The sequence below is a fragment of the Telopea speciosissima genome, chromosome 3, assembly GCF_018873765.1.
Source record: "Telopea speciosissima isolate NSW1024214 ecotype Mountain lineage chromosome 3, Tspe_v1, whole genome shotgun sequence".
NCBI lineage: Eukaryota > Viridiplantae > Streptophyta > Magnoliopsida > Proteales > Proteaceae > Telopea > Telopea speciosissima.
Genome location: NC_057918.1, coordinates 27,784,343 through 27,810,963, shown reverse-complemented (window position 1 = coordinate 27,810,963; position 26,621 = coordinate 27,784,343). Strand labels below are relative to the sequence as shown.

At 39.8% G+C, this 26,621-nt stretch overlaps 4 protein-coding genes and 2 long non-coding RNA genes across 6 annotated transcripts; 3 read left to right on the top strand and 3 right to left on the bottom strand.

The window, feature by feature from the left end:
- The first annotated feature begins 963 nt into the window (after positions 1–963).
- On the top strand, positions 964–3,419 carry LOC122654193 (subtilisin-like protease SBT1.8). The gene is made up of 2 exons (XM_043848182.1): positions 964–2,611; positions 2,721–3,419. The coding sequence occupies exons 1-2, from the start codon at positions 988–990 to the stop codon at positions 3,389–3,391; spliced, it is 2,295 nt and encodes a 764-aa protein (XP_043704117.1). The 5' UTR covers positions 964–987; the 3' UTR covers positions 3,392–3,419.
- Positions 3,420–6,649: 3,230 nt separating this feature from the next.
- Positions 6,650–7,937, top strand: LOC122654195 (protein LURP-one-related 6-like). The gene is made up of 3 exons (XM_043848184.1): positions 6,650–7,035; positions 7,245–7,493; positions 7,606–7,937. Exons 1-3 carry the CDS (start codon positions 6,802–6,804, stop codon positions 7,747–7,749), a joined length of 627 nt encoding a protein of 208 aa, XP_043704119.1. The 5' UTR covers positions 6,650–6,801; the 3' UTR covers positions 7,750–7,937.
- Positions 7,938–8,507: 570 nt separating this feature from the next.
- LOC122654196 (copper transporter 5.1-like) lies at positions 8,508–9,073 on the bottom strand. Its single transcript, XM_043848185.1, has one exon. The coding sequence runs from the start codon at positions 8,987–8,989 to the stop codon at positions 8,567–8,569; it is 423 nt and encodes a 140-aa protein (XP_043704120.1). The 5' UTR covers positions 8,990–9,073; the 3' UTR covers positions 8,508–8,566.
- A 598-nt stretch (positions 9,074–9,671) lies between these two features.
- LOC122654197 lies at positions 9,672–24,908 on the top strand. Its single transcript, XR_006331879.1, has 3 exons — positions 9,672–9,683; positions 20,957–20,959; positions 24,798–24,908. It is a non-coding gene; the product is annotated as an uncharacterized LOC122654197 (long non-coding RNA).
- LOC122654198 lies at positions 16,994–20,069 on the bottom strand. The gene is made up of 2 exons (XR_006331880.1): positions 19,976–20,069; positions 16,994–17,163 (listed from the first exon to the last, which is right to left on the bottom strand). It is a non-coding gene; the product is annotated as an uncharacterized LOC122654198 (long non-coding RNA).
- On the bottom strand, positions 17,725–19,860 carry LOC122654194 (cation/calcium exchanger 4-like). The gene is made up of 2 exons (XM_043848183.1): positions 19,806–19,860; positions 17,725–19,758 (listed from the first exon to the last, which is right to left on the bottom strand). Exon 2 carries the CDS (start codon positions 19,724–19,726, stop codon positions 17,777–17,779), a length of 1,950 nt encoding a protein of 649 aa, XP_043704118.1. The 5' UTR covers positions 19,727–19,758; positions 19,806–19,860; the 3' UTR covers positions 17,725–17,776.
- Positions 24,909–26,621: the final 1,713 nt, after the last annotated feature.

The window sequence follows — 26,621 nt, the reverse complement described above, 5'->3', positions numbered from 1 at the left end:
AATTGGGTTAGGGTCACTCGTATTGCTGACTATGCTTCAATCCGTCGGATTGGTACCGAATGGTGCATGAGCCAGCATGATTGCCAAATTTGGAAAAATGATATTATGATAATTTAGGAAAAGTTCTAAAAATATCCTCCATTATTGTATTAGTAGCAATGATTAAAAACTTGGAATTAGTCCGACTCCTTAGTGTTGTTGGTGAAAACAAGCATTAACCCTTGATTATGGAAGGATTAGAAAAGTTGATTCGATATCAGTTCTTTAATCCTTAATTGGTAGTCACTACTCACCATGGTTTTAAATATACCAATATTAACACCAACACCTACACGTGTCAATTGGTTCAATTTTGGGTTTTTAGTCCGGTTTTAATCCGGTTCAAGATACAACATGTGGAAATTAAAATCGGATAAGAGTATGTGTTTCCAAATCATAATTGAACCAATCCGGTTTGATTCTTATTCAATCTAGTCTCTATTTTAAGTATTTGGAAAAACATTTTACATCTCTACTACAAAACAACCTTTTGTTTGATAGAGTCATATTTCACTAAACTTGTTTTTTTTTTTAAATTCCAAATTGAATAAAATTTATCATTCACGATTCATTAAAACATTAAAAAAATGATTTATCCTTATATTTTATTTTTAGATAATTTTACAATGATACAGCATTGGCCAAGTGTCGATAATGAGAGCGTATTTTGAAACCATGATCACAGATCACAATTCACAACTCAGAACTCAATACAAGTTGTGACAGTGGCATTCACGTAATTATGGTTTATGGGAAGCCCCATCTTTTATCCTATCTAGTTTAAAGAGCCGACACCGGTCGTCTTCTTTTATCCCTTTTATCTTGTCTAACATGCAGCGACTGTTCTCTCTCTCAGTCTTACTCTGTTTCTCGTTTTGTTAAAAGTTTCACTCAACAATCTCCCTCTGTTCCAGAAACCCAGATCCATCCATCCATCAATCTCTTGCAATGGTCATGGCGTCGCTGTTACGGTCCTCCTTTGTTCTTCTTCTCTTTCCCTGTCTTCTTAGTGTCGTGGCAACCAAGCAGACTTACATAGTACACATGAAGCATCACCTGAAGCCTTCATCCTTTGTTACCCACCATGATTGGTACACTGCAAATCTCCAATCTGTATCATCCGATTCTTCTTCTCTTCTCTACTCCTACAACACTGCCTACCATGGCTTCGCCGCCTCCCTCGACCGTGACCAAGCCGAGGCCCTCCGCCAATCCGACTCTGTTCTGGGTGTTTACGAGGAATCGGTTTACAATCTCCACACCACTCGTACCCCCGAGTTTCTCGGCCTCAACACTGACTTGGGTTCGTGGGCCGGCCTTGGGACCCAGGATCTCGATCAAGCCTCCCAGGATGTCATCATCGGTGTACTAGATACCGGCGTTTGGCCTGAGTCAAAAAGTTTCGACGATTCGGGAATGCCTCAAATCCCTTCCAGATGGCGAGGGCAGTGTGAGTCCGGCGTCGACTTCAGGCCTTCTCTGTGCAATAGGAAACTCATCGGGGCTCGCAGCTTCTCTAAGGGCTACCGCATGGCTTCCGGTGGGAGATTCATGAAAGAACCCAAGGAGAACGAGTCACCTCGGGACCAAGACGGGCATGGCACCCACACGGCGAGTACGGCGGCTGGGTCTCACGTCGCCAACGCTAGCCTTCTCGGTTATGCCAGCGGTACTGCTCGTGGGATGGCCACAAGGGCACGTGTCGCCACTTACAAAGTGTGTTGGAGCACCGGTTGCTTTGGTTCCGATATTCTCGCTGGAATGGATCGTGCCATCGCCGATGGTGTCAATGTGCTCTCGCTTTCCCTCGGTGGTGGTTCCGCACCTTATTACCGTGATACCATCGCCATCGGAGCATTTACGGCCATGGAGATGGGAATCTTCGTGTCTTGCTCCGCCGGGAATAGTGGGCCCAGTAGAGCATCGCTGGCCAATGTGGCTCCCTGGATCACCACAGTTGGTGCAGGCACTCTTGACCGTGATTTCCCGGCTTTCGCTGAACTCGGGAATGGGAAGCGGTTTGCCGGTGTATCGCTCTACAGTGGAAGTGGGATGGGTTCCAAGGCGGTCGGCTTGTTTTACGACAAAAGCAACAGTTCGAGTGTCCTGTGCTTGCCCGGTTCACTCGAACCGGAACGGGTTCGTGGGAAGGTTGTGCTTTGCGACCGTGGTGTCAACGCTCGAGTGGAGAAGGGTGCGGTTGTGCGAGACGCTGGGGGGTTGGGGATGTTACTGGCAAACACGGCAGCCAATGGAGAAGAGCTGGTGGCTGACAGCCATCTGATACCGGCGGTGGCGGTGGGATTAAAAGAGGGGGATATGATCAGGGATTACGTTGGGTCTGATCCTAATCCGACGGCCCTGCTAGGTTTTGAAGGGACTGTGTTGAACGTGCGTCCTTCACCAGTGGTGGCTGCATTCAGTTCCAGAGGGCCGAACGTGGTGACACCTCAGATATTAAAACCGGACCTGATTGGACCGGGAGTTAACATATTGGCCGCATGGTCTGAGGCTGTGGGGCCCACCGGCCTGGCGAAAGACACTAGGAAGACTCAGTTCAACATCATGTCGGGTAAGAAAAAATGCCAACGGCTCTTTTTCCGTTTTTCAACGTTAGTTTGCTTACCTTTAAATAGAAAAAAGAGCTAACGATTTATGTACGTTGGATTGGAATAATGCAGGTACATCTATGTCGTGTCCGCACATCAGCGGTGTAGCTGCGTTGCTCAAGGCGGCCCACTCAGATTGGAGTCCAACTGCCATCAAATCAGCGCTGATGACGACTGCTTACACGCAGGACAACACTCAATCACCTCTACGCGACGCTGCAGGCGGTGATTCCTCCACCCCGTGGGCCCATGGGTCGGGTCATGTGGACCCACAGAAAGCCCTCTCACCTGGCCTAGTCTACGACGCCATACCCGAAGACTACATCGCATTCCTCTGTTCGTTGGACTACGGCATCGATCAAGTCCAGGCCATCACCAAGAAGCCCAACATCACATGTTCCAGGCGGTTCAATGACCCGGGCGAGCTCAACTATCCATCATTCTCGGTTTTGTTTGGGAAGACCAGGGTCGTCCGATACACTCGAGAATTAACCAACGTTGGGGCTGCCGTCTCCACCTATAACGTCACCGTGGGTGGACCTCGAGGCGTCGGGGTGAGGGTTGTTCCCAGTAAGCTTGTGTTCAGACAGGTAGGGGAGAAGCTCAGATACACCGCCACATTCGTGGCAAATAAGAATAGTAAGAATCGGGTCGGGTCAGGACCGGAATTCGGGTGGATGGTTTGGAGTAACGAGCAACACCAAGTTCGAAGCCCAGTCTCTTACGAATGGACGCAATCGTGATCGTGATTCCATAATCCAAAGAGGCTAAAGAGGGTTTCGATCTCCACTATTTCTGTTTAAAAATTTGTATTTCGTGTGACTGTAGTGGGGGAAAAGAAAAAGTGAAACCCTTCAAGTCTGTGACGGTGATGAACGGTTCAAAATCGATTATCGTTCCATCGTTTGTGATGTCTGATTACGAAATCAATCACACTGACTAGGGTTGGTAGATGATGTGGAAGTTTGGATGGTCAGAAATTTGTAACAAGAGCTTTTTATGTGATACTGAGTAACACACAATCACATTAGTGGGGGTGTATCCAAATGAAATTTTCGAATGGACAAGAAGTAGTCATTAAAGGGAAGGACCATTTTAAAAAGCCAAAAAAGAAGAAGATGCATACATTAGTGATACATTTCTTTGTGCGAGTGCTCATCTCACTGTAATAACACAATGAGATCAATTGGGATACAGCTGTTCATTTTATTAGTATCGGTGACTCTAAATCCATGTTGTCGAGGACCCGAGGCACGGATCGGGCTCCTCTACCGCGTAGGGTGCGTTGGAAGATGTCTCTTTCCGTACACGTTTTATTGCGCCTGATTTTTTTAAATGAACTATTATCGTGTGGGTTGTTTAACTGCCGTACATATCCGCTCCCATATTATTGTCATATTCACACTTGCTAATTATGATTGGAAGATGTCTCGTGTAACCTCATAGCTCGACACATGGCCAAGATACTATTCAGATGGCGAAGATGGATGTGCACCACCGAACTGGGTGCACACGCGGTGGAGGTGTGCCAGACATCTTCCAACGCACCCATCGCCAGACATCTTCTAGTGCACCCCTGACACTGTAGAGGAGCCCCATCTAGGCACTTAAATGTCTTTATCTACATAATTATAAAATGGAAAAGGATTTTCCAAACCTACAACAGTCCCAATGCCTTCTCACAATAACATTTTTTATTCATTTTTTTTAAGAAAGAAAAAATTATAACAAATTTTGGAAGTGTTTCCTAAAAAACAGCACGGTAGCTACGCAACGGGAGCATGTGCAGAAGTATCAATAGGGGTGGAATTTTCATCTTTCATGGGACAGACAGGATGATCATTTTACACCCCTTTGTGTCTGGGCTACCTTTCAGGGTTCATTTTCCCAAAATTTATATATTTGGGAAAAAGATCACTACCCCGACAGTGTCACCTGTGCCCTATCACATGAGGAAATGAAATGATCATCACCCCACTCCTTCCCTTGGATGCCCGCATGGGCCGCGCCATGGGACTACGCAGCAAACCCCTTCCAAAATTTACGAAAGAAAAATGCACTGATGCATGCATAGCACTTTCCATTATGCCTACTTTCAGGTATAGTTATGTTTTATTACACCTATTTTTTAGGGTAAAGCATTATTACACGTAATGCACAATAAAATATTTAATTTTCATAATGGGCTACATTATGGTGGCCACTTTTCACATAGAGTCACACAAAAAACAAAGAAAGAAAGAAAGAAAGAGATTGCTGTTGAATGCTCGCTCATCTGCCAAATGGCAGTTCCGTTGATTCTAAAATATTGACGTAAAAGACTTAAAAAAGTGGACAAATCAGCCTTCCACTTAGTTATCATTATTGTTTCATTTCTCTCATTTGGGCTATAGTCAACTAAAGCCCAGATCACTTTTTAATATCATGGACTTCGTCCTTGCTGAGATATAGGCCCAATCTAGTTAGCATTTAACAGTACCATCTTAGGTGAAATAATATTCAATTATTAAAATTTTAACCTAGGTTTTTTTTGGTAATTTACCAGTATTTCAACCATATAGAAATGATGATGGTGTCCATATGAACTGTTTCATCAGATAAAGGACTTCAATGCTGTGTTTGTTTCCCAAAGTCTTACTTACGTCAGTTATATAGCCCACCAAGTGATGGGCTTTTCATCTCTAAACTTCTCTACCCTTGAGCATTTAGATTTTCAAATGTGAACATTTCCTAAAACGGGTTTGTGTTTTCCTTCTTGTGACATATTTGAAATCGAAGAAAAGGAAGAAAAAAAAAAAAAAAAAAAAGGGGATAAGGTACAGTTAAAATTGTACCATGCCATGATTTCCTGTTCCTCGATCAAACATGTTCAAAGATATCTCCTTGTCATGCGGGATAGAATGGGCTGGACCTAAGGGCCCCAGCCTCACAGCCCCAAATCAGACCCCTCATGGCTGCATGTATCACACAAAACCCAAAATTGGAATAAGAGCAATTATATCATTCAAGTACTCCCCTCATTTGTTAAAATTGTTATATTTTTGTTTAAGGTAAGTGAAGCATGAACCTATTCTTCTCTAACCAGTTAACTTTTTAACAAGAACTTCACACCATTCATTACCTGCGGAACTATTTGAGTCCCAGGTAAGTGCAGTGATCCACATGCTTCCAATCCATTTATCTGGTGGGATCATGGTAATTAAAATATCAGTATGGGGATCCATATCGGTCTTCCGATATGTATCGTACTACCTTTTGTATGATCATATCGGACGGTTCTGCCTTCAATTTCAATAAAAAAATTCATTTTTTAAACAGACTTGCATTTAATAAGAACCGGGCAATACTAAAACGGATCTACCGATACCCCTAATCCAAAACTGATAGACCTCCTGAGACCTTGCACTCTACCGGCAAGGCTTCAACCAATTACACTAGCAGTTGTCTTCTGGGTTGGCCTATCGGTGCCATACCTAATCTTTATATTATATGAAAAGATAAGGGATAACCTCTAATTGATTGTTCAGTCAACCTACGAATGTTCCATGGATCCATCATTGGTCCTTAATCCCTTGGAGAAACAGAGATTAATATTCTCAGTAAGTTTGAAACTCTAACTAGGGGTGGTTATCCATCTGGTCAGGACTCTAATGCCATCCAAGGAATAATGTGGAAGAAATGAGCAAGCATAAAATCACATGTGTTGTTAATTCTGTATCGTATATAAGTAAACCACATATATTCTCTGATTCACCCATTTCTTAATGACTTAATCCAATTACAGTATCATTTCTTTGAGTGCCCCCAAAGCTACACCAAACCCTTTGCACTTTGCATCTAGGCACACCCTCATAATCCGAATTTCAAAACTTTTTCATAAGTCTAACCCCAGAATCAAAGCTACCTTCATTTTCAAAGTCTCAAAGCATCTTTGCATCTTTTTTGAATTCAACTACCAACCTTTATCACAGAAGCATGAATGCCCTGCATATTCATGAAATCCACACTCCAAAGATTTCTTTGAAAAGAAAGAGAAACCCTTTTCTTTCTCTAACTTTCGGTTCATGACTTGGTTATATATTAGAGGGGTAGAAGAGGGTCCTTGTTTGTGAATTCTAAGAGAGACTTCAAGAGCTAGCTTCCAAGAAAAGAAATGACTGCAAATGCCATTATCAGGCCTATTGTTAGTAAACTCTACTGTTCAGCTTCACAAGTAGTCCTCACTGTAAGGAGAAGGCCTCATGTTGTGAATGGAGGAGGTTTTGTAGTCACAGATTGCAGCCAGAAGATTATTTTCAGGGTAGATGACTGTGGAACTCTAGGCACCAAAGGAGAACTGATCCTGAGGGATGGTGAAGGAGAACCAGTGCTTCTCATTCGCCGGAAGGTATTTCCTCCACCCTTGATATCTATATTGTAATCAGAATAATGCAGCAAATTTTTTGCTAATAATATGATCAATTCATATAGTGTTTAAAAACTTTTGATAAATATGGTTTTAGGTCTCTGTTTCTTCTTCTTCTTATCTTCCCATAAAATTCAATTTCAGTAAGGAAAAATGTTGTATTCATTCTAACTGTACATCAGTAAGTGTAGGAAGGTATGTTTCAAGCACTAGGCATTAATAGGCAATGGAAGGGTTACATGGTGGACTATGAAGGGCCAGAGAAGTTGGTTTTCATCTTAAAAGAGCCACACTCATACCTTGCCAAGAACAACTCCATCAGAGTCAATGTCGGGTCTAAGCGGTTCAACATGAAAAAGGATTGGGATTTTGAGGTTAGGGGTTCTTTCCCTGATAAAGCTTGTGCCATTATTGATTCAGCAGGAAACACAGTTGCCCAGGTAACTTGATCCACGTACCCGCTTGGTTTGTATGTCTTTGTATGTATGTGAGACAGAGGGAGAGAAGGGTATATATGTTTAACTTGGAGGGTTTACTTGTTGATAAGTGCAGGTTGGAGTGAGGAAGGAGACACAGTTGATGATGGTAAGCAAGGATCTCTATCAGGTGGTGGTGCAACAGGGGTTTGATCAAGCTTTTGTTTTTGGGGTCATTGCTGTTCTTGACAATATCTATGAAGAATCAAGTCACTATTGATCATGTTTTGAGACAAAGAAGAAGAAGTAGTCTACCACTATTAATTTAAACAATTCTTTTAACTCATAAACAAGATCACACTGTAGATACTATCTCTTGAGTGAACCATTCATGGAAGTGGAAGCTGTAAAAGATATTAAGATTTTGCTGTTGTTCTACATGTAAAGTTTTATGCTCATGTTTCTCAGTTGGAGAGTCAATCATTATTGTACTCCCCCCCCCCCCCCCCCCTTTGGAACTTCAGAGAAATTGAATTCAAATGAATGTAGCCGGAAGGAAATTAATGCATGGATGATCACCAATAAAATAAAGGAAAAGAATCAATCCACACAGAAATTGCTCTTTCAACCCATTTTCGTGTTCCCGATTAGATTCAGATAAATGGGTCCTCCAATTAAGTTGAAACTTGAGATCAACAATCGCAAAGTCCCAAACCCCACCCAAATTAAGCAGAAAAGACGAAAGATAGCAGCTGACTTTACGCTTTTCTTCGTGAATACAGGACTGTAAAGTGTTCTCGAAATTCTCAATTCAAAACCATATGATCCTCGAGAACTAGTTTAAACTTCAACGATTCACTCAAAAAAAAGTTTAAACTTCAACGAATTGGGGGAGAAAGCTCTCTTTTTTTAATTCACAAAGGGGTAAAAGACGATCTGGATCTAATAACACGATAATTTAGCCCAAACGAAATCCAAGAACTAAAATTTCATATCTTAACATTTCATATCTTAAAACATACAGAATCATATTGAGCATATCTTATTTTCTTCCCCTAATTTTAAGGAGCAAAAAGAGGAGATGTCGACTCTAAGTTTCAAGCACAAGCGCAAGGATTGTCTATAACCACGAGTTCTTCATCAGAGATCCTGAAGATCAAATACCCAAAAGCAAGGCCCAAGACGATTGCCAAGAACACACCTCCATTGAAGGACATGATGGCAAGCATCAAGAGATAGCCAATAGTCGAGTTGACTCCGAATAAGATGGCAGCAGCGTACCTGGCGGGGTTGCTCCAACCACTGCCGGCGAGCCTCGAGAAGAGCAGAGGAGTTTCGATGGGCTTTTTATTCACAGCGAAGACTTTGAAGCGGAGACGCCGGTCCTCCATGTACTGGTAGAAGACGGAGAAGAGAAAGCAAGCGAGTAGAGTGAGAGCGTAACTCGTCCATGAATCGGTCTTCCACGAGTCGAAAAGTAGTGTCACCGTTTTCCCCCAGTAGAAGGTCATGTGCATCATCTTGTCTGGCTTTTGTTGGAGAGAGATCGTGTGAGAGGCTCTTTACTGCTTCTCCCAAATATGGAATTTTAATCGGAAGTGAAGAGAGAGTAAGAGATGAAGATTTGCAGGTGTGGTCAAGAGGAAGAACCAGAGAAGTAGTTTTGTTTGGTGGGCAGCCGGGCAGGTGAGGGAAGAGAAGATAAATGAACGAACGGTCTTTGCAGCGTTCGTGAATAGGAACTTGGATGCAGAAATGAAAATTATTTCACTTATTAATTCTGCGTTTGATCTCTTGTTTTGTTTTGGTTTTTTTTTTTTTTTTTTTTTTTTTGTGTTTTTTTTGTGCAACAGATCATTATGGGGTGGTCCATGGCCCCTACGCCAGCGTGATGTCACGGCCATTTCGTCCAGCGCTGTGAGTAAGTTCTTGACAGTAAAACCAATGAGAGTGCACCCAGGAGTATCAATATGAATGGGATTTTAGTTCCATTGAACAAAGCGATAATTTCACACACTCCTGTCTGTGGCTAGATAGACTCCACACAACCTAACAACGATCTTTTTCTCATTTTGTTTGGCAAAAAAAATAAAAAATACACTACCTCGACTTGTGCAGCTTGCACCCAAAAACAGCCCCTAAAATGACCCCGCCCATCCCCTACAAAATAAAAAATCTCTCTCGATCCATGCCCATTGTTTGTGTCAAGAAATTGTCTAGCGATCCCTTCGAGTGCCTCCGATGCCTAAGTTAGATTTCTCTAAGCAAACAGATGAATAATTAGAATTTTAGATGGGTTAATGGGGTAGAGTACCTTGGAATTTATAGTGGAGTGTGACGATGTGGAGAGTCCCAATTGGTAACAAGTAATCCTCGTAATAGATAGGCGTTCCTAGTTGATAGGACTCATCTCTTTATTGGTTGCTCTCCCATAGGAGGTAGAGTCCCAATAGGGAGGATGTTATTGGTAGATAGACATACATGTGCCCTTGTATATTGGATAAGATCTTTGGTGCATGAGTCCGTCTGGAATTGTACCTATTGTAGGTAGTACCTTCAACTGGTGAGGTGATGTATATTTCGTTGACGATGCTAGTAGCTTGCGTGTAGCACTTGGTCTTGGACCTTGGACGTCTTTACTGGTTAGAAAAAATTTTGATTTAAAAAAAAATATATATTTTTCATTGATACAATCAATCTGTATTAATATCTTGTTATCATTATTAGCTAGTTTCAGTATCTGATGATCCACCGATATAATACCGATACAGTCTGGTGGCCGATATAATATAATATTGATAGCTATTATTTCGGTTCCGCCGATGTGGATCGCGATTTGTTACGTGCAGTACAATTTGGTGAATAAAATTGAAGGAAGAGGGATGATATTGTATGTACTAATTGTACTAACTATACTACATAAATACAAATCGTACTTTCTCCCTATGTAGTACTCCACTACTCCCTTAAAAGAGTGTGGAGTAGTGTACTACTACATAGGGACAAACTTACAACAAAAACCCAAAAAGACAAAAACCAAAAGGACAAACTTTTTTTTTTTTTTTTTTTTTGGTAAACAAAAGGACAAACTTACAACAACGAAGAAAACCACTAAACAAAAACCATTTGTTGATAGGATTAATTAGACTTGCATCATGAAAAAAATAATTTTTTATCTCATGCAGGTCGTCGTGTGATGATTCAATCCGTTTTGTCTTCAATTCCTTCCTACATTATGTCACGTTTCTTTTTCCCAATAAAATCTATAAATCTTTGGACTCGTATCAAATTTTGGAATAACAGCACAACTTCCAAAAAACTGACTCTAATTTCATGGGATAAGATTTGCAGGCCAATGACAGGGGGGTTGGGAATAAGAAAAACATCAGTCCAAAATTATGCCTTGATTCTCAAATTGGGTTGGAGACTAATTACTAAACCATCTTCCCTATTGGCCAAAGTCCTCAAAGCAAAATGCTACCCTCAAAAATCAATTTTTAATCTTAAGGTTATCACTAAAAGAGGGTTGTGGGCTTGAAATAGTATTGCTGGTTGTCTCCCTACTCTTAAACGCATTGTGTTCAAAAAGATAGGTAACGGTTGTACGTCTGATTTCTAGAATGACCCGTGGATACCGAATGCTCTATTCCCTCTTCCCTCAATCTGACTCCTCGTCAAGACATGGTAAGTCATTTTTGCCCTTCGATGCATTGGGATTCCTCTTTACTTTCTTAGATTCTTCCTAATTACTTTGTTCATAGAATTTCTAACATTCCTGTTTCTTCTGAGGAGGACCAATGGTTGTGCACTCTTGCCAAAGATGGCAAATTCTCAACTAAGCGAGCTGCTAATTTCATTACTCTTAATGGTTTCCATAATACTCCCAGAAAATCTAGGTGGTGGAAATCTTCTTTCGGCATGTTCTTAATGCAGGGATCTCGACAGAAGCAACTATTTCGAAGTGGATGACAACCAATACTAATTGTGTTCTTTGTGAATCGGCCGTGGAATCTGATTGGCATATCCTTATTTCGTGCCCTTGGGTCAAGCATATCTGGGCTGCAGAACCTTAGGATTGAAAACCAAGCACCTTTCTTTCCCTTCTTTGGAAGCTTTGTGTTGTTTTTTCTTAAGAATAGGAGTTTTGATCATAAAACTCTAACTTGGTTTTTCTATGTTTTTATAATAACATGTTATTTTATTTGAGAAATCTGGAACAAAGTAATTTTTGGAAAACTTAAGCCCAGCCCCTACCGACTAATGTTTTTGATTAATTGATGGATTTCTGAACTTAATATTTCCCCCTTGTTTAGGAAATCTAGGGCTTTATTTTGACCACGTTGATGATAATATCGACACTAATGATTTTGGTGATATTGGTGCATTACCAAAATAACCTTACTCAGAATTTCCAATCTTATGTTGCACAAGATCCTTTGAACCAGGAATAGAAGTAGCTTCATGGGCCTTTTGTGTCATTCTGCAAGGGAACCCCATTTTGGTAGATTTTGGAAATATTGATACTCGGCACTCACTAGAGCCAGAACTCACGACAATGAAGAAGGGAATCAAGATGGCTTAGCTTTTTGACCTCCAGCTGAAAGAAATTTGGTGCACTAGAGAGGAATCTCTACTTTTTCTTCCTCAACCCAGAAAAGAACCTTGGCCGGGGCATTTAGTGCCTGTACTTCTTGATCTTAATATTGTTGTAAATGATGATACTGGAATTCAACTAACTTGGGATAACTCTATAATTTCTTGGTTATCCAATTTCTCTAGGAGTAAATTCAGAACTTATGTATCTATTCTAACTCATTAATAGAAGTTTTTCTTTTCATAAAAAAAAAAAAAAACCATTTGGCTGTTCCCTCGAGTCCTTAACAGATGGTGACCGATTGGTTTGGGAATTTTTTTCATTCTTTCTTTTTGTAGGGTTTAAATTCAGATCAATCTCGGACGAGTTTGATTTGAATCGGTGAAAAGGTCGACCGAGGTCAATTCCGACCCAGCCGATTTGATCCTGATTTTTAAAAACCTGCACTTTTGTTTCCTCCATTCAATGAGATGATAACCAGCCACCCATCTTCCTTAGGTAGAAGCAAGTTCATTGAATATGTTGTCCATGTCACTAATTAATTACGTGTTAAATTCCAATTGAATCTTACATTTTTATGTGTCATTATGCTGATTGGAAATCGCTTGAAAATGTGGGAATCTTTGAAAAAAATGAGGACCATTGAAAGAGAAAAAACCAAAAAGAAAGAGCAATAGAAAAAGCTAGCGCATATTGTTCGTCTCATATCATATCATTGAGAACTTCAAACACATACAAAAGAAGCAAAGAGAGTAGTCAATTCCAAGTTTTATAAAGTTACAAGAATGTCATTTCATTGAAATGCAATCTTAAGAGCAAAGGAAATGGTTCAACATAACAATGATGTCCTTTCATATTTTTACTTGTGGGTAAGAGATCGTTGTCTAATCATGTGGTCTTGCATCAACATAGGGGTCATTGAGAACGTCCATAGGGGTATCAACATGGACGAGATTTTGCATTTCATAGGACAAGAACAATAATTTTACACAATTCTATGTTTTGATGTAGGGGCACGTGACCAAGGAATATCCTTTTTATCTTTATATATTCATCTCCCATAAATGGTAGTTTTGTGGTTTTTATGGAATTTCAAATGCTTATTTACTCATTTTCGATTGAAATTATAGTAAAGAAGACAGCAATCTTGAGAACATATCCATGAGAGAGACAGAGAGAGAGAGCAACCGTTAATCCACGGTGTCGGATTCCCATTATTTTTTTTTACGGTAGTTATTCATGTAAGGAAGGTAATATTTCCAAAAATTACAAAACACATCTTAACCATTTTTACAATTTTTTTTTTTTTAAATCTAAACCTTTGTTCCCACTTCCCACTCAGAATTGGGAGAGTTAACACTAATGTCGTGAGTATTGGTATACATGTATGGACATACATGGGATGTGTGCCAATAAAAATGGGGCTCCTAATAAGGATCGTAAGCCATCCTTTTGATTCCCCATCAGGGATAGAAACGGAACTACAACTCATTCCAACTTCAATCCCATATTCTGCTTTCGGAAAGGAACTTAAAAGCAGTTTTCAGCCAACTTAGACGAATATGAGTTCGAAAGTATTTGATTTAAGGGGAAAAGAACATTACTTGATCGTGTGACTCTTGGATCCAAACATGAACACGCAAAATTACCACCCAGCCTCTCTTGCAAGAAAATTTCTCATCCATGTCGATGCCCTTGCACGCGCTCTCATTGGACCTGCGCTAGTGCAAGGGTTACACACCTACAGCGATCTCTTGCCCTTAGTTTAATTAGACTATGAAATTTGGCATATGACTAATCTAGACCATATTCTTTCCATCCAACGGTTTGAATGGTCATATCATATGTCCACGTGATAGAATAGATTCTTTGTTACATTTAGAAAAATAACAAACATTTGTAATAATAATAATTTGGCCCAATTATTTTTATTATTATTTTGAAAGATAAGACGTAAGGAGAGTTGAACTGACTTCTTAATTCTGAGGTGTTGGTTCTTGCCCATTGAGCTTTCTCCTGGTTTGGAATCCTACTTTTACAGTGTGGCAACCATGCATAATTGGGATGCTTCTCAACCTTCTACAAGTTGGAATAATCACCACTCCCAACGTCAGAAGCCAAGAAGCTTTTGGAGAGAAGAATTACAGGTTTATGGGGTGGGAGGGGTTGGTTCCATAGGCATGAGAGAGTAATCTCAGGTTTATGGCCATAAATCAATAGACAGTAATATCAGACTCTTATGTACCAAGTTTAAATGGAAACTAAGCTATAATGAAAGAATTATGACGAGAAATTAATGGTTGTATTCCAAGTTGTTGCATTGCATTTTAGTAAAACAATCCTTACATAATTTTGTATGCCAAAAGTTTTCCTTCACCAGTGGTAGAGGAAGATCCCGGCCCACTGGTGATGTGAATATATTTGTCCCATCAACAAACTCCCACACCTATTGACAATTCAAATATGTTGTAGTTGTTCTTGAAGGAGTTTCCCCGCTAGGTGAACATTCTAGGTACAAGGTAGAAGTGGAAGCTACGAGTTGAATGCAATTTCTACTGTTTCATGAAGCTAATAACACTGCTATCCAAGTATCTGCCATATTCATTGATGGTGCATTCCTCAAGGGATCCAATAAAGCTAGTTTTTGTGTTGTTATTAGATACCAGAGTAGAGATCTAATGGATGCCAAGGGTACTGACTTTCAGTCAGATGACTCAGATTGCCTTTCCTCAACAGAAAGTGAAACTATATAACAAACTCTTCTGCCTGCAAGAAACCTGAACCTTGAAAAGCTGGCTATTTCATCATATTACAAGGGTCTGGTGAAGGCTATGCAAACTGGAGATTCTGGCTTCGACACATGAATTTAGTGTCATTGTTTCTCAAATGAAGGAACTTCATATGGTAGCAAGAGAACTTCTAATTTCTTCTCTTCTGAGATTTTCATGGCTCTTCACACCCCTTGAGAATCTCATCTCAATTTTAGCCGTGGCCGCTATTGCAACCAACAGGTTACGGGTTAGGGGGGTGCACTGACCTGAGGGAAAAATTTTGCCATGCATTTGTAACGTAATACAATGATAGTGTCTGAATGACACCTCTATAGGTGTTTTTAGAACTTGACACCTTCTTTTTAGTCCCTTGTCTTATTCTCAAAAAGTTTTAAGATAAGGGTTTTAAAGGGTTTTCTCAAATAAATTGAAAATGACATCATTATGTCGTTATCAAAAGGTGTCATTGTTATAAACATTTTTCGAGTACATAGGCAATATGATACTATTACCACCATTGGGAAAAAACTGTATATCAAACAAGTAAGGTTACAAATTATTTGACACCTTGAGGTGTGTCAATAAGAAAATCTCTAATATAACTGGTTAAACTATTCATCAAAATAAATGTCAGTATCCATATAAGAGAAGTTAGTTAGCCTTACCATATGTTAGAGATTAGGAAAATATTTTATCCTTCACAACTAATCCAGAAGAGCCCAATGGCTTAAAGGATAAGAGCACCACAACGCTCAAGGCATTATCCTCCAAACCTAACCCTGAAGAGCTCAACCAATCAAAGGATAAGAACATCACAGAAGTTATCCCTACCTCAACGCACAAGGCTGCTGCAGTTGTTGAGTTGAAATCAAACTCCTCCAAGCTCAAGGATCATGAACAAGTTCATTCTAACTATAAGACCTGCTGTACTTATCCATCTCATGAGATTAATCCTTGTAACCTCATCAAACCTATCTCTAATCACCTATATATAGAGAGGATAGATGAAGGCTAAGAGTGTGGAAATACAAGATCTGTGGACGTAGGTTTCCAGTGAAACCGAACCACATTAAAAACGTTATTGTGTTCTTCTCTTATCTCTTCTCTTCTACTTCTTTAACTCAAACATGGTATCATTCGACCAAGGTTCCTTGGGCTCTGCTAGTAACCTTCCCACTCTTGGCTTGGCCTCCTCATCATCCTCTCAATTTCCATCTCTCAATCATGCCATTGCTATAAAATTAACTGATTCAAACTACCTGTTATGGAAGTCACAGTTCGTCCCTCTTCTTAGAGGATATGACCTATATGACTTGGTCACTGGTGTCTCTACTTGCCCACCTCAATACCTTCGTGCTGCAACAAATGCATCTCCTACAGATCAACAGGGGACTGAAGCATCTACGGACACACCAGTACCTAATCCGGCATACATCACTTGGCAGCGGCAAGACCAGCTTATCATGAGCTGGTTAATCTCATCACTATCTGAACCTGTGCATGCTCAAATCATTGGGTGCACAACATCACATGAAGTTTGGAGCATGCTAGAAAACTCCTACAATAGCCCGTCGAGTGCTCGGGTGTTGCAGCTTCGATATCAGTTGCAAACAACCAAACGAGGATCCTCTACAATACAGGAATATTTGTTGAAAATTAAATCCATCACAGACCTACTTGCAGCCGCTGGTAAGCCTGTAGGTAATGAGGATCTATGTCTCTATACTCTTGCTGGTTTAGGCTCAGAATATAAGGACTTTGTGACTTCGATCACAACCCGAACTGATGTGATCTCATACCCTGATCTACGTGGTATGCTCCTTACACAAGAAATCAGACTTCTAGATGCTCAAAAATCTGAAACTAATATCACAGTGAACACTGTTACCACTGCTGATGGTAAGGGTGGGCGATCCAATCGTGGTGCCTTCACCCCTCATGGTGGCAGGTTCCCAACATGGACAAATCAGAATCTGTTACAACAAACTGAATAATACCCTACTAACAACAATTCAGACAATGTCCCTGCAATTCATATTCATACTTCAGTGCTCAATACAGATCAACATGCATGACCAAAAACCCTAGATTGATTATTTATAGCTTCAACAAGGGCAGAATTAAGTCTTCCGAACAATTGAATGGATGCAAGAGAAAAATTACCACTAAAATGTAATATTAATATTTCACAAGCATTGAATAACAGTGAGGTTTACTTTGCTTTATATTGTGCATCCAACTAAATGGGCAAGCCTTACATTGTTTTAGCATCACATGGAGACTTCATACTCTGGTTGTTCCAGCAAAGCTTGGAAGATTGCATAACATACTGCATAGAATACAGTAAATGATGGTACTTGAGTTGAATGCTGTTGCACATTTCAGGTGTCAAATGATAATTTTAAGTTGTTTAAAGGACCATAAAGAACATTGTTCAACTTGCAGCAAAGTAATAAGAACATAAACTGAAAATATAAGACGTACATAAAATTTATTTAAAATCTCAAAAACAAATAATAGTTAAGCAATCTCAGAGCACTAGATAAAAAGCAAAAAGTTTACACGGGAATGGTAAACATGTTGACATATAGGAAAATTGCAAAGATGGCTACACACACACACACACACACACACACACATAGAGAGAGAGAGAGAGAGAGAGTGCCAGACTCATTTTATTCCTCCTACTATAAGATCATGTACATGTATGAAGGAGTTGATATCGTTTCTCTTATGTACACGTAGTATGGAAAAGTAGAAACCATGGCATTCGTATTTTCACAGCAACTTGAGGGCATCTAGAAACTGCATAATAGTTCTCCTGCTGAACTTTCTTGAGACAAAGAACCAGCATGAGTGGTATATCAACTAAATGTTCTATTTCAATCAGTTTGTAAATCATCATTTACACTCATTTCTTCTAATTATGAACAAACCAAACGTCAATTTAGACCAGGCAGTGAGATAAGCCCCACAGCACTGCTCACACTAACAGAGAGAAATATCAAATAGAGGGTTATCAGACCCACTCCTAACATCGTGTTAGGACGCATTTCATTCCGTGGTAGAACAATAAGAGCCCAAATGAGGCTTAACACAAGAAATCCTATTGTATAAAACAAACTAATATCTCGTGGCACCATGTAAGAAGCAGGTTTCTCTGACCAAGCTCCGAGCAGCATTGAGATCCCCAAACCAGCAAGCGTGTTGAACATGGGCCCTGCATAGCATCCTGACAGAGCTATCTGTACACCATCTCCACCATTCATCGCCAAGGCAATGTTTGACATTAAATCACCCACAGAGTTGCCCCATGCCAATACAGTTAATCCAAGGATCGACGGGTTGATTCCTAAAATTAAACCTAATGCAACCAAGAGAGCAACGAGCTCATTGGCAATAATGTAGAACCAGACAATACTCATCATGAAGCCCCCAAAAACCCATGGAAAAAAGAATTTGCGAGGTGGCTGATCAGATCTCGTGTAGATAAATGCAAGAGCAGCGAGAGTACCACCAAGTAGAAGACCAATAGCATACACAGCAATTCCACTTTGAGAAGTCGCATCGTCACGTGTATTCCACAGGAAGGCCAGGAGAATGGGGGCAAGGAATGCACTGGCTACAGCATATCCTTTAGACCACCGTTCTTCTTCAACTACTGGAATAGTTAATTGTCTTGGGATCGTCAAGGGCATCTTCATCATTGCAAAAACTTTAGAACAAGAGAGTAATGGACCATTAATCTCTGTGTCCTCCTCACTCCAACCCCACATAGGTCTCGAGTTATCTGGTAACCCAGACTTTAGTGACTGTTCTGAATAAATTGCTACATTTGAAGCCCACATCCACTGTGGCAATGTAGTATGGAGATGTGATGGCTCGTTCTGAGAGTCTATATCAAGTAGTGAGCTGTAGACAGAATCATCTTCCTCACTCCCATAAGAGAAAATACTTCCTTTGACCGGCAGCAAAGGTGTCACGGCATCCAACCTTAACCTCCGAGCATGTTTCCTCAAAATCTCATTCATCACAACTGAGAAAGCATATACCACATATATTGAGACAAAAGCAATTGCACCCACAACATTCAATTTACCAACAATCAAGATCAGAGAAAGACCCAAGAGAGTAAATAGAAAGAAGCTAAGATCCCTGATAAAGCATCTCAGATCAATCTGAACTCCCTTCTCCGCGACAAGGAGAGAAACAGTACCAACAACAATACAAGTAATGAAAACAGCTCCACCCAGGACACTATTAAGACCCACATCACCAGCATCTGCACCCACGAAAGCAGCGATACTAGCAAACACATCAGGGGCTCCATTGCCAAGTGGAAGGAGAAGAACCCCAGCAACTGTTGGGGGAAGCTTCAATAGATTTGAAAGCTTCTCCAGAGAACAACAAAAGTAGTCAGCGGCAGTGTTACCCAACTGATAGAACAGAGCTGCAAGCCACAAACCCAAAACTGCATAGCCCAATACGCTAATATTCTCACAGCTGCAGTAGAAGAACCTTATGTAATCCAAGAATCCTCCAGATGAGCAGTTTGGATTTGCTTTCAGGTATTCACATCGATTCTTGTAGCCCTGATAATCAGATAATCCAGAGCACGGTGTCCGATCTCCCATCGTATTATTCTGCGCAACCTCATCAACCCCAACATTAAAAGTGGATGAATTACCATCAACTGCCATTGCTCGCCTGTGAATCACCTCTACATGATCGCCTCTTGAGTTCCATCGAGGTGGAAGAGTTAAGGAAGCTCGCCTGAGGAACGAATTCCTCAGCATATCTTCCCGGTTGTAGAAAAAGAAAAGTAGAACCAAAGCACACAAACCATGAAAAATCCGACCCAGTCGACGCCTCGCGCTGATCGGTTCTCCCATTTATTTGAGTCTAATCATACAATTCTCATAAATTATTGACAAATGTGAAAGCTGGTAATACAGAAACCTTGGCTTGAAACTCAATTGCCCAATTCAGGGGCATAAAATTCTAGGGTTTCAATTGCAATCTCGAAGTATAAAAGATTTCTTTTGATCTATAATCGATAATACATCGATAAATTTCAAAACAAATTCAGAGTAAATTAAAGATAAGTCTTGCGAAGCTAGATTGAGGTCTCTCGTTAGTACCTGTGAGGTCTTATATCGATGCACCTCGCAGGAGTCAACGCCTCTGCGCCCCTTCTCTCTCTCTCTCTAGTCTCTCCTTCCGCTATCTTTCTTCTTGGTGTGAGTTCTGCTTCAATCTTTGCTTTCTTGGGGTTTCTTAAAACACACAGGAAACTTCCTTAATCGGAAGTCCTATTTAAAATTTAAAAAAAAAAAAAAAATCAAATGCATACGTGGCTTATTGTCATCGTTGGCAACCAGATGTAGGGTTCAGATTGTAAAATTCAGGTATGTTTGTCACCTGTTATCTCCTCCCAAAGCTCCAACTCTCCAAGCTCTAACCCACGTGGCTGTAGTTGTGTACTGAACTCCATTGCTGCCTAAGCATCTTCTTCTGATCCAAAGTCCAAACTCCATGAAATTAGCTCCGTTGTGCTGGTGATTTCTGAACTGAAGGTCTTTCATTTGTTTATTTATCGTGTAGTATGTGTAACCCATGATTGTTTATCAGCGATTGCAATTACTGCACAGATGGGTTTCGCGAGGAAAGAGTACGAATTCCTGGGGGAGATGGGTCTCTGTTCTCGCAATCCGGGAATCCAGCGAACAATCAGGTTTCCAATCTTCAATCATAAGTCTTAATCCATGTCGAATATTTTCTTATGGAAAATTGCATCTAATGGAACCGTGATGAGAGGATGAATGGAGTATGTTCACCATATTATTTCGTTGTAATCTCAATAACTAAACACAGACGACTAGTTGGGTTCAGCTACACGATACAAGCTTTGACCTTTGCACTATAACCATTTTTTGTCCCTCAAATTTCATACCTCTGGGGATCCTAGAGAGGAAAGCTCTGTTTCAGGATTGTCTGGAAGGTTCTGATTTATACTTGACCTGAATGATGTGCTTCTGCATTCATAGTTAAAGAAAAGTGGAAGAAGTGAGGATAATGATGTGAGAAACAAAATTAGAAGTTCCCAAAATCAAATGGATAAGCTTGTTTAAGGGGGAACACCAACCCCCCCTCCACCCCCCTGAAAAGAAAATTAGCAAATGCCCCAGAATGTCTTTCCTGGTAACTATATTGGAGAGGGTAGTTGACTGCCTGATCAACTGCCAGGGAATCCTTATAATGATGATATTGTGTGTTGTGATGTTGTCTATGTGACATTCGAATATTCTTTTTCATTTGGTGCAGGGATAATATTTCAGACCTCCTAATATTCTCAATATTCTTAAATCTTGAATTGTCTGAAGTCTGATGGCATTTTCTTATGTTTGGGTCTTTGCAATGCTCAGTTCTTTCTTTTTTCCTGGGGGAGGGGGGGGGGTCACGTGCTGATTCCTGCTGAGCTTTTCTTTTCCAGGTTTCCTTCCCTCATTCCACATTTCTCTTCCCAACGTCAATAAGATTGATTGGAAACTTTTACATAGGTACCAAAACTTGTTTCCAATGATTTGTCTCCTTATGTATGGCAATCATTGCTTATTTGATATAGTTTCTAGTCTTTAAATGTATGTTCAATGAGTAAAAAAAATGGCATTAATCTTCTGTTCATTTTTCTCCAGAGCAGTGGTGAAGTAGTGGAAGCATCCATCGAAGATTATGATGAGGGAATGCGAGCTTGTAGTGAAGCTGCAAAGATATGGATGCAAGTAAGTTAAGCATTTGCCTTATGAATGCTTGAGCTACTCAAAACTCCTGCTTGCCCCAAAATTTCATTGAGAGCTGAACCTTATATGATTTCCTTTGGGACTACACCATTCAATAGCTATGCTTCTGTGAGTTATTTCTTTAATGACATTACATTCACTCCTTCACAAAATCCTCCGCCAAAGAGAGGTGATTTGTTAGACAGATAGGTAAAGCATTGAGAGTGACATTGCTGCATCTTGGTACCCTTGTATAACTTGAGATGGGAAAGATACTTCCTAAAGGAACTGGGGAGTTTTTATGTTAAAAAAATGTCTATAAGCTCTGGAATTGTTGACTTCGTGGTTATCTATAGGCACTGATACCATAGCCAACCTGCACATTAACCCAGTTCATAGTTAATGGAATAATTATCGATACATACCTTTTTCTTTTTCCCTGATAGAAAAACATTAAAAAAATCATTAAATTGGTCAAAAGAAGCTGTGCATCTGCTTACAAATTTCTGCATGTAAAAAATCGGTAAGTCTGCAATATTTACATTCCCCAGCATGATGAAGCAAAAGAAACTCCATCCCAGACCACTGCATGGGAACCGTCTCCAAAGGCCTGTAATGGGGTGTCTTCTGCTCAGATCTTATCATTGCCAATGATTAAGCAAAACTTGAAGAGGCTCTCTCCCTCCACCCCTCCACAGAATGTTTTCCTACATACCGGACCAATCTCCACAGTATCTCACACTATATGGGGTGTTAGGCCATAGTAAGAAAATATTTTCTGGTGCTGTTGGAAATCTCCAATCTTCTCCAAGAATCTGTAGAAAGGCAGGGAAACACACAAGACAAAGCTACAATGAAGGAAGAGATACGTATCAGACTCTACATCCACCTCACATTGTGTATTTACTTGCCAACTGCAATCCTTTTCTTTTGCAAGTTACCTGCGGTCAGAAATTTATTTGACAGAATTCAGGCAAATGCCTACACTCTTGGCAGAATAGGTTTAAGTATTTAACCCACCTTCTCCTTAAATTAGATGACTGCTGCCATATGGTCACTGAATCATTATTGAAAGATTTAACTGGAAATCCAGTTCTCTTAGGTTCCCACTTCCGACCATTGATTCAATGACTTCTCACTTGAATTCCCTCCAGTACTTGTAATAGAAAAATCCATTCATCAAACTTTTCTGATTCCCACCTGCTGTGATGTCATTTTCTGAATTTCTTATCACTAAACTCTGAAATTGTTTATCCTGTGCTTATTGGGTCTCCAATCACTGATGTTGTTGGCTGGTGGTAAGTCATTACAATGGTCCCTCAATTAGGCCAAAAGAGATAATAGTAATGAGGCTATGCACCTTTCATGACACCTCATTATTTCAATATAATCCATTATATTTAAAGTTCTTATATTTACTTATGACCATTCTTTTGCTTCTTTGTACATAAGGCATTGAACTCATTAACTTTTACTGTTGTTTGGAGAACAGTAGAGTCATCATATTTATTCTTGTATCTATTCGACATTGGCTTGATTAAGCTTTTGTGGAGCTAGGAATTTTTTATTTTGGAGGGGGGCTAAAAGAAATGCATTTATTCTTTATCATTTGGGCAAGTAGAGAAGAATGGGAGAAAAAAATGTAAGAAAAATCCATCTAGAAGGCTCCATCAATCAGTGTCAACTTTTAAACAAAAAACAATTGTTCAATGGTTGATCAATCTTGAAGTTATGTAACCAATTATTCGGGTAAGGAAGGATGAGTTAGTCACTAATAACTGAGGTTCACATTTCATTATTCTAAAAGGAAAAGTGAGTGTTGAAGGAAGATGATGAAAAAGAAAGCATTATTTCTCAATGGTTCTTACAAGGAAGAACAGATGGAATAAATTAAATGTGTCTGGAAATTTGAGTCAAAATTCTTCAAGCTCAGGAGGATTTGCTGCAAGAACTTTATATACGATGGCATGAGAGCACCTAGGGCCATAAGCATGACTCTTTTTGGGCCCTCTTTTCTATGCTAAAATGTGTTTGAATGCCATGAATTGCTGTGATAGATTATTCACTTTTACTCCACATACCTAAAATTATACCAATTAGATATGATTTACGAGACAGTAGCACTAGCATTTCCCCTTGTTACAGAATTTGAGAGCTTCTACAGCCTGGAATTACATGTGGAAGAAAATGTTACAGGCTGAATTATACATCTGACATGGTAGGGAACTGAAAATCTGACTAATCCAGAGGTTTGCCTATTTGTGGGTGGTCCGGTCCGCTGATGTCGCTCCACCTGGGTCAAATAGAGGAGTTGTCTAGGAGGGTTCTGGATGGCTCACCTTGGTTTTCTCTCATAAGTCATGTTTATAACTTGAAGATTTTCTTTTCAAAATCAGTTGTTATTACGGGAAGAAAGGGTCATAATAGGAGTTTCTAAAATTGAATGCAAACACCTATGCGGGGCCTGATGCCATCTTAGTGATGTTCTGTTTGCTAGCTCTATCTGTTAGACTGAGTTAGCTGTCTCCTTTATTTTTTTTGTTTTTTTTTTTTCCTTACACATTTGCATATAATGCAAACCACAAGGCACCGATTGTGGTATTATGAATGTAAAATATACCTATAAATGGTGCACAAATTGGGGGTGCTTGGGTGGTGAAAAGACTACTGGAGGTGGCCCTGAAGCAAGAAGTGACTCTTGCAAGCAATATATGCAGTGTTCAACATGGTAAATTTATTAAGACTACTAATGCAATAAGTAGGTTATAAGTCCTCTTGACAAGCTCACAGTCTTACCTTCATAGTTTTTAACTCATTTAAGTGAACTTTGTACATACCTTTGTCGCAGTTTGAAAAATTGATGTTGATGATATCTGAAAGGACATCAATTATGCTCTGTACATTCATTTGTCATGATCTGGTTTTCACACTAACTGATGAATGTTCTTGACAGTACAATCAATTATGGGAATGAGCTCTCCCTGGCTCAGGGAATAAATTTCACCTGGGTCTGACACAGGAAGTAAGTGGTGTTGTTTTTATCACATTTTTTTCTTTCTGTCGAATACTTTTTGTTATCCTGTTGTGAAAAATTCAATTCTTTCTTTGCTAGTAGGGTCAATCAATCTTCTTCGGTAACTTCTGCAAATTGGCAATATGCTTGAAATGATGGTTCAAAATGTAGATTGCGACTTTTATCTGATTTCTGTATAATAAAGAACCAAGGCCAATTTGCTGTGCAGTTGTATCTTGGCCTACTTTGACAATCTATCTGTATCATAACTCAGTTCATAGTGAGCTGCTTTCTGCAGGTGCCATCCCATGGTTATGGGTGTTGCAGGCAGAATCAAATGTTTTAGTCCTCAAGATGACACTGCATGTCTATCTAAGCGCAAACACTGGTCAAACTTTCTGTGCTTCCGAGGCAGGTGAGTCCTTGTCCGTGCTTCTTCCATTACAGGAGTATGCTTCCTATTAGCACTGAGCGAGATGGAGTATAATTTAAACAATAGTTGCAACTTCCGGTGGATGAGCATTTGATCGAAGGCTCTGTTACTGCTGCCAAGAGAAATTTTAAACCAATGCAATGAGAAATAATCAATAAGCATGGTCCATTTTGTAATACATGATTCCTCACAAGATATAATAACCAGGCTTTCCTTTCTGGATCATTACTATATGAACCATTACTTTCACAGTTGAGCTTGACAAAGCCAGATTGAAGGAATTCTTATGGAATGGCATTACATGAGTATGCTCTATCTCTGCATCTGCATGAACCTTAGTTGCTTCTTTGAACATAGTGAAGCATTTTGTAGTGCTTTGGACAACATCGATCCTAAAGACTTTTTTTTCCTTCTTTCTTTTATGCACTGGTGTTGGTTTCACATACTAATTTAACACAGAGACATGGCAGCTCACTTGACAGAGGAAACAGGCTTTAGGTGCTTCTCACAAAAAGGGAGGAGGGAGGAGGGAGGAGGGAGGGGGGAGGGGGGAGGGGGGGGGGGGTTTGGGTGGGGGGTGCTATCATCTCCAAAGAAGGGCAATGGTAAGTGTAAGAGAGTATCAATTTATGCCCCAAGCTGATCGTAGAGGGGAACTTACCTGCACATAGCTCCCAATATAGTTGGTATTCTCCCAAAAGAAAAAAAAAACATTACCAAGGATTTCTCTAAATACCCTTGTTTCCCACCACATTAGAAGGATTTGACCTACTTTTTGACGCACTAACTTTTCCTTCTAATCCAATAACCATATTTCCTTTAAAAAAATAAATTCGTTAATACAAATTGGATTTATTAAATGAAAAAGGTAGGATTGACTCAATAAACCCATTTTTTTTCTAAAAATGGGATAATATTCCTACAGAATTTGGAATAACAAAATTTGTGATGATGATGGCATAGATTTTTATTAACAATTTGCAAAGAGGAGTGATATGATTCCGATTGAATGAATTAAAAGAGTTAGGGGTAGACCTAAAATAACCATAGGAGAAGTTGTGAGCAAGGACATGCATAGTATAGGTCTTGTTCCAAGTATGACCTCGGATAAAGCTTATTGGAGGGCAAGGATCCATGTAGCAGATCTCATCCAGTTAAGATTCTCCTAACTTGCTGGGTTGTGTCTTTTTTTTGTTGCTTTTATCTTTCATTTTTTCTTTATTTTCCATCTTTCACTTGTCATTTTTCATTTTTCTTCTCTTTTCCCATCTCTTGTTTTTTTTTTTTTTTTTTTGTATCATGTTTTATTTGGATCCATGTAGCCGACCTTATTAAGTTGGGATAAGGTTGAGTTTGTTGTTATTATACTTACGCGTTAAATCTCCTACGTGACTTTAGTTTTTGTCTCTAAAAACTATTGTTGCTACACTCATTATCTCATGTAAAATATTCACAGGGTATCTTTTCAGATTTTGCATATATGATACATGTCCCTTTTATTTCTCTAAGTAAAATATATGAAAAAACATCTAAATAAATGAATTTCATACTAAAAACTCCAA

Bases quoted from the DNA above. Each gene is read 5' to 3' on its own strand.
- LOC122654193 (XM_043848182.1), top strand. From the start codon at position 988: ATGGTCATGGCGTCGCTGTTACGGTCCTCCTTTGTTCTTCTTCTCTTT. The intron at 2,612-2,720 runs GTAAGAAAAAAT...GGAATAATGCAG, and splicing joins TCAGTTCAACATCATGTCGG to GTACATCTATGTCGTGTCCG.
- LOC122654195 (XM_043848184.1), top strand. From the start codon at position 6,802: ATGACTGCAAATGCCATTATCAGGCCTATTGTTAGTAAACTCTACTGT. The intron at 7,036-7,244 runs GTATTTCCTCCA...CAGTAAGTGTAG, and splicing joins TGCTTCTCATTCGCCGGAAG to GAAGGTATGTTTCAAGCACT. The intron at 7,494-7,605 runs GTAACTTGATCC...TGATAAGTGCAG, and splicing joins CAGGAAACACAGTTGCCCAG to GTTGGAGTGAGGAAGGAGAC.
- LOC122654196 (XM_043848185.1), bottom strand. From the start codon at position 8,989: ATGATGCACATGACCTTCTACTGGGGGAAAACGGTGACACTACTTTTC.
- LOC122654194 (XM_043848183.1), bottom strand. From the start codon at position 19,726: ATGGGAGAACCGATCAGCGCGAGGCGTCGACTGGGTCGGATTTTTCAT.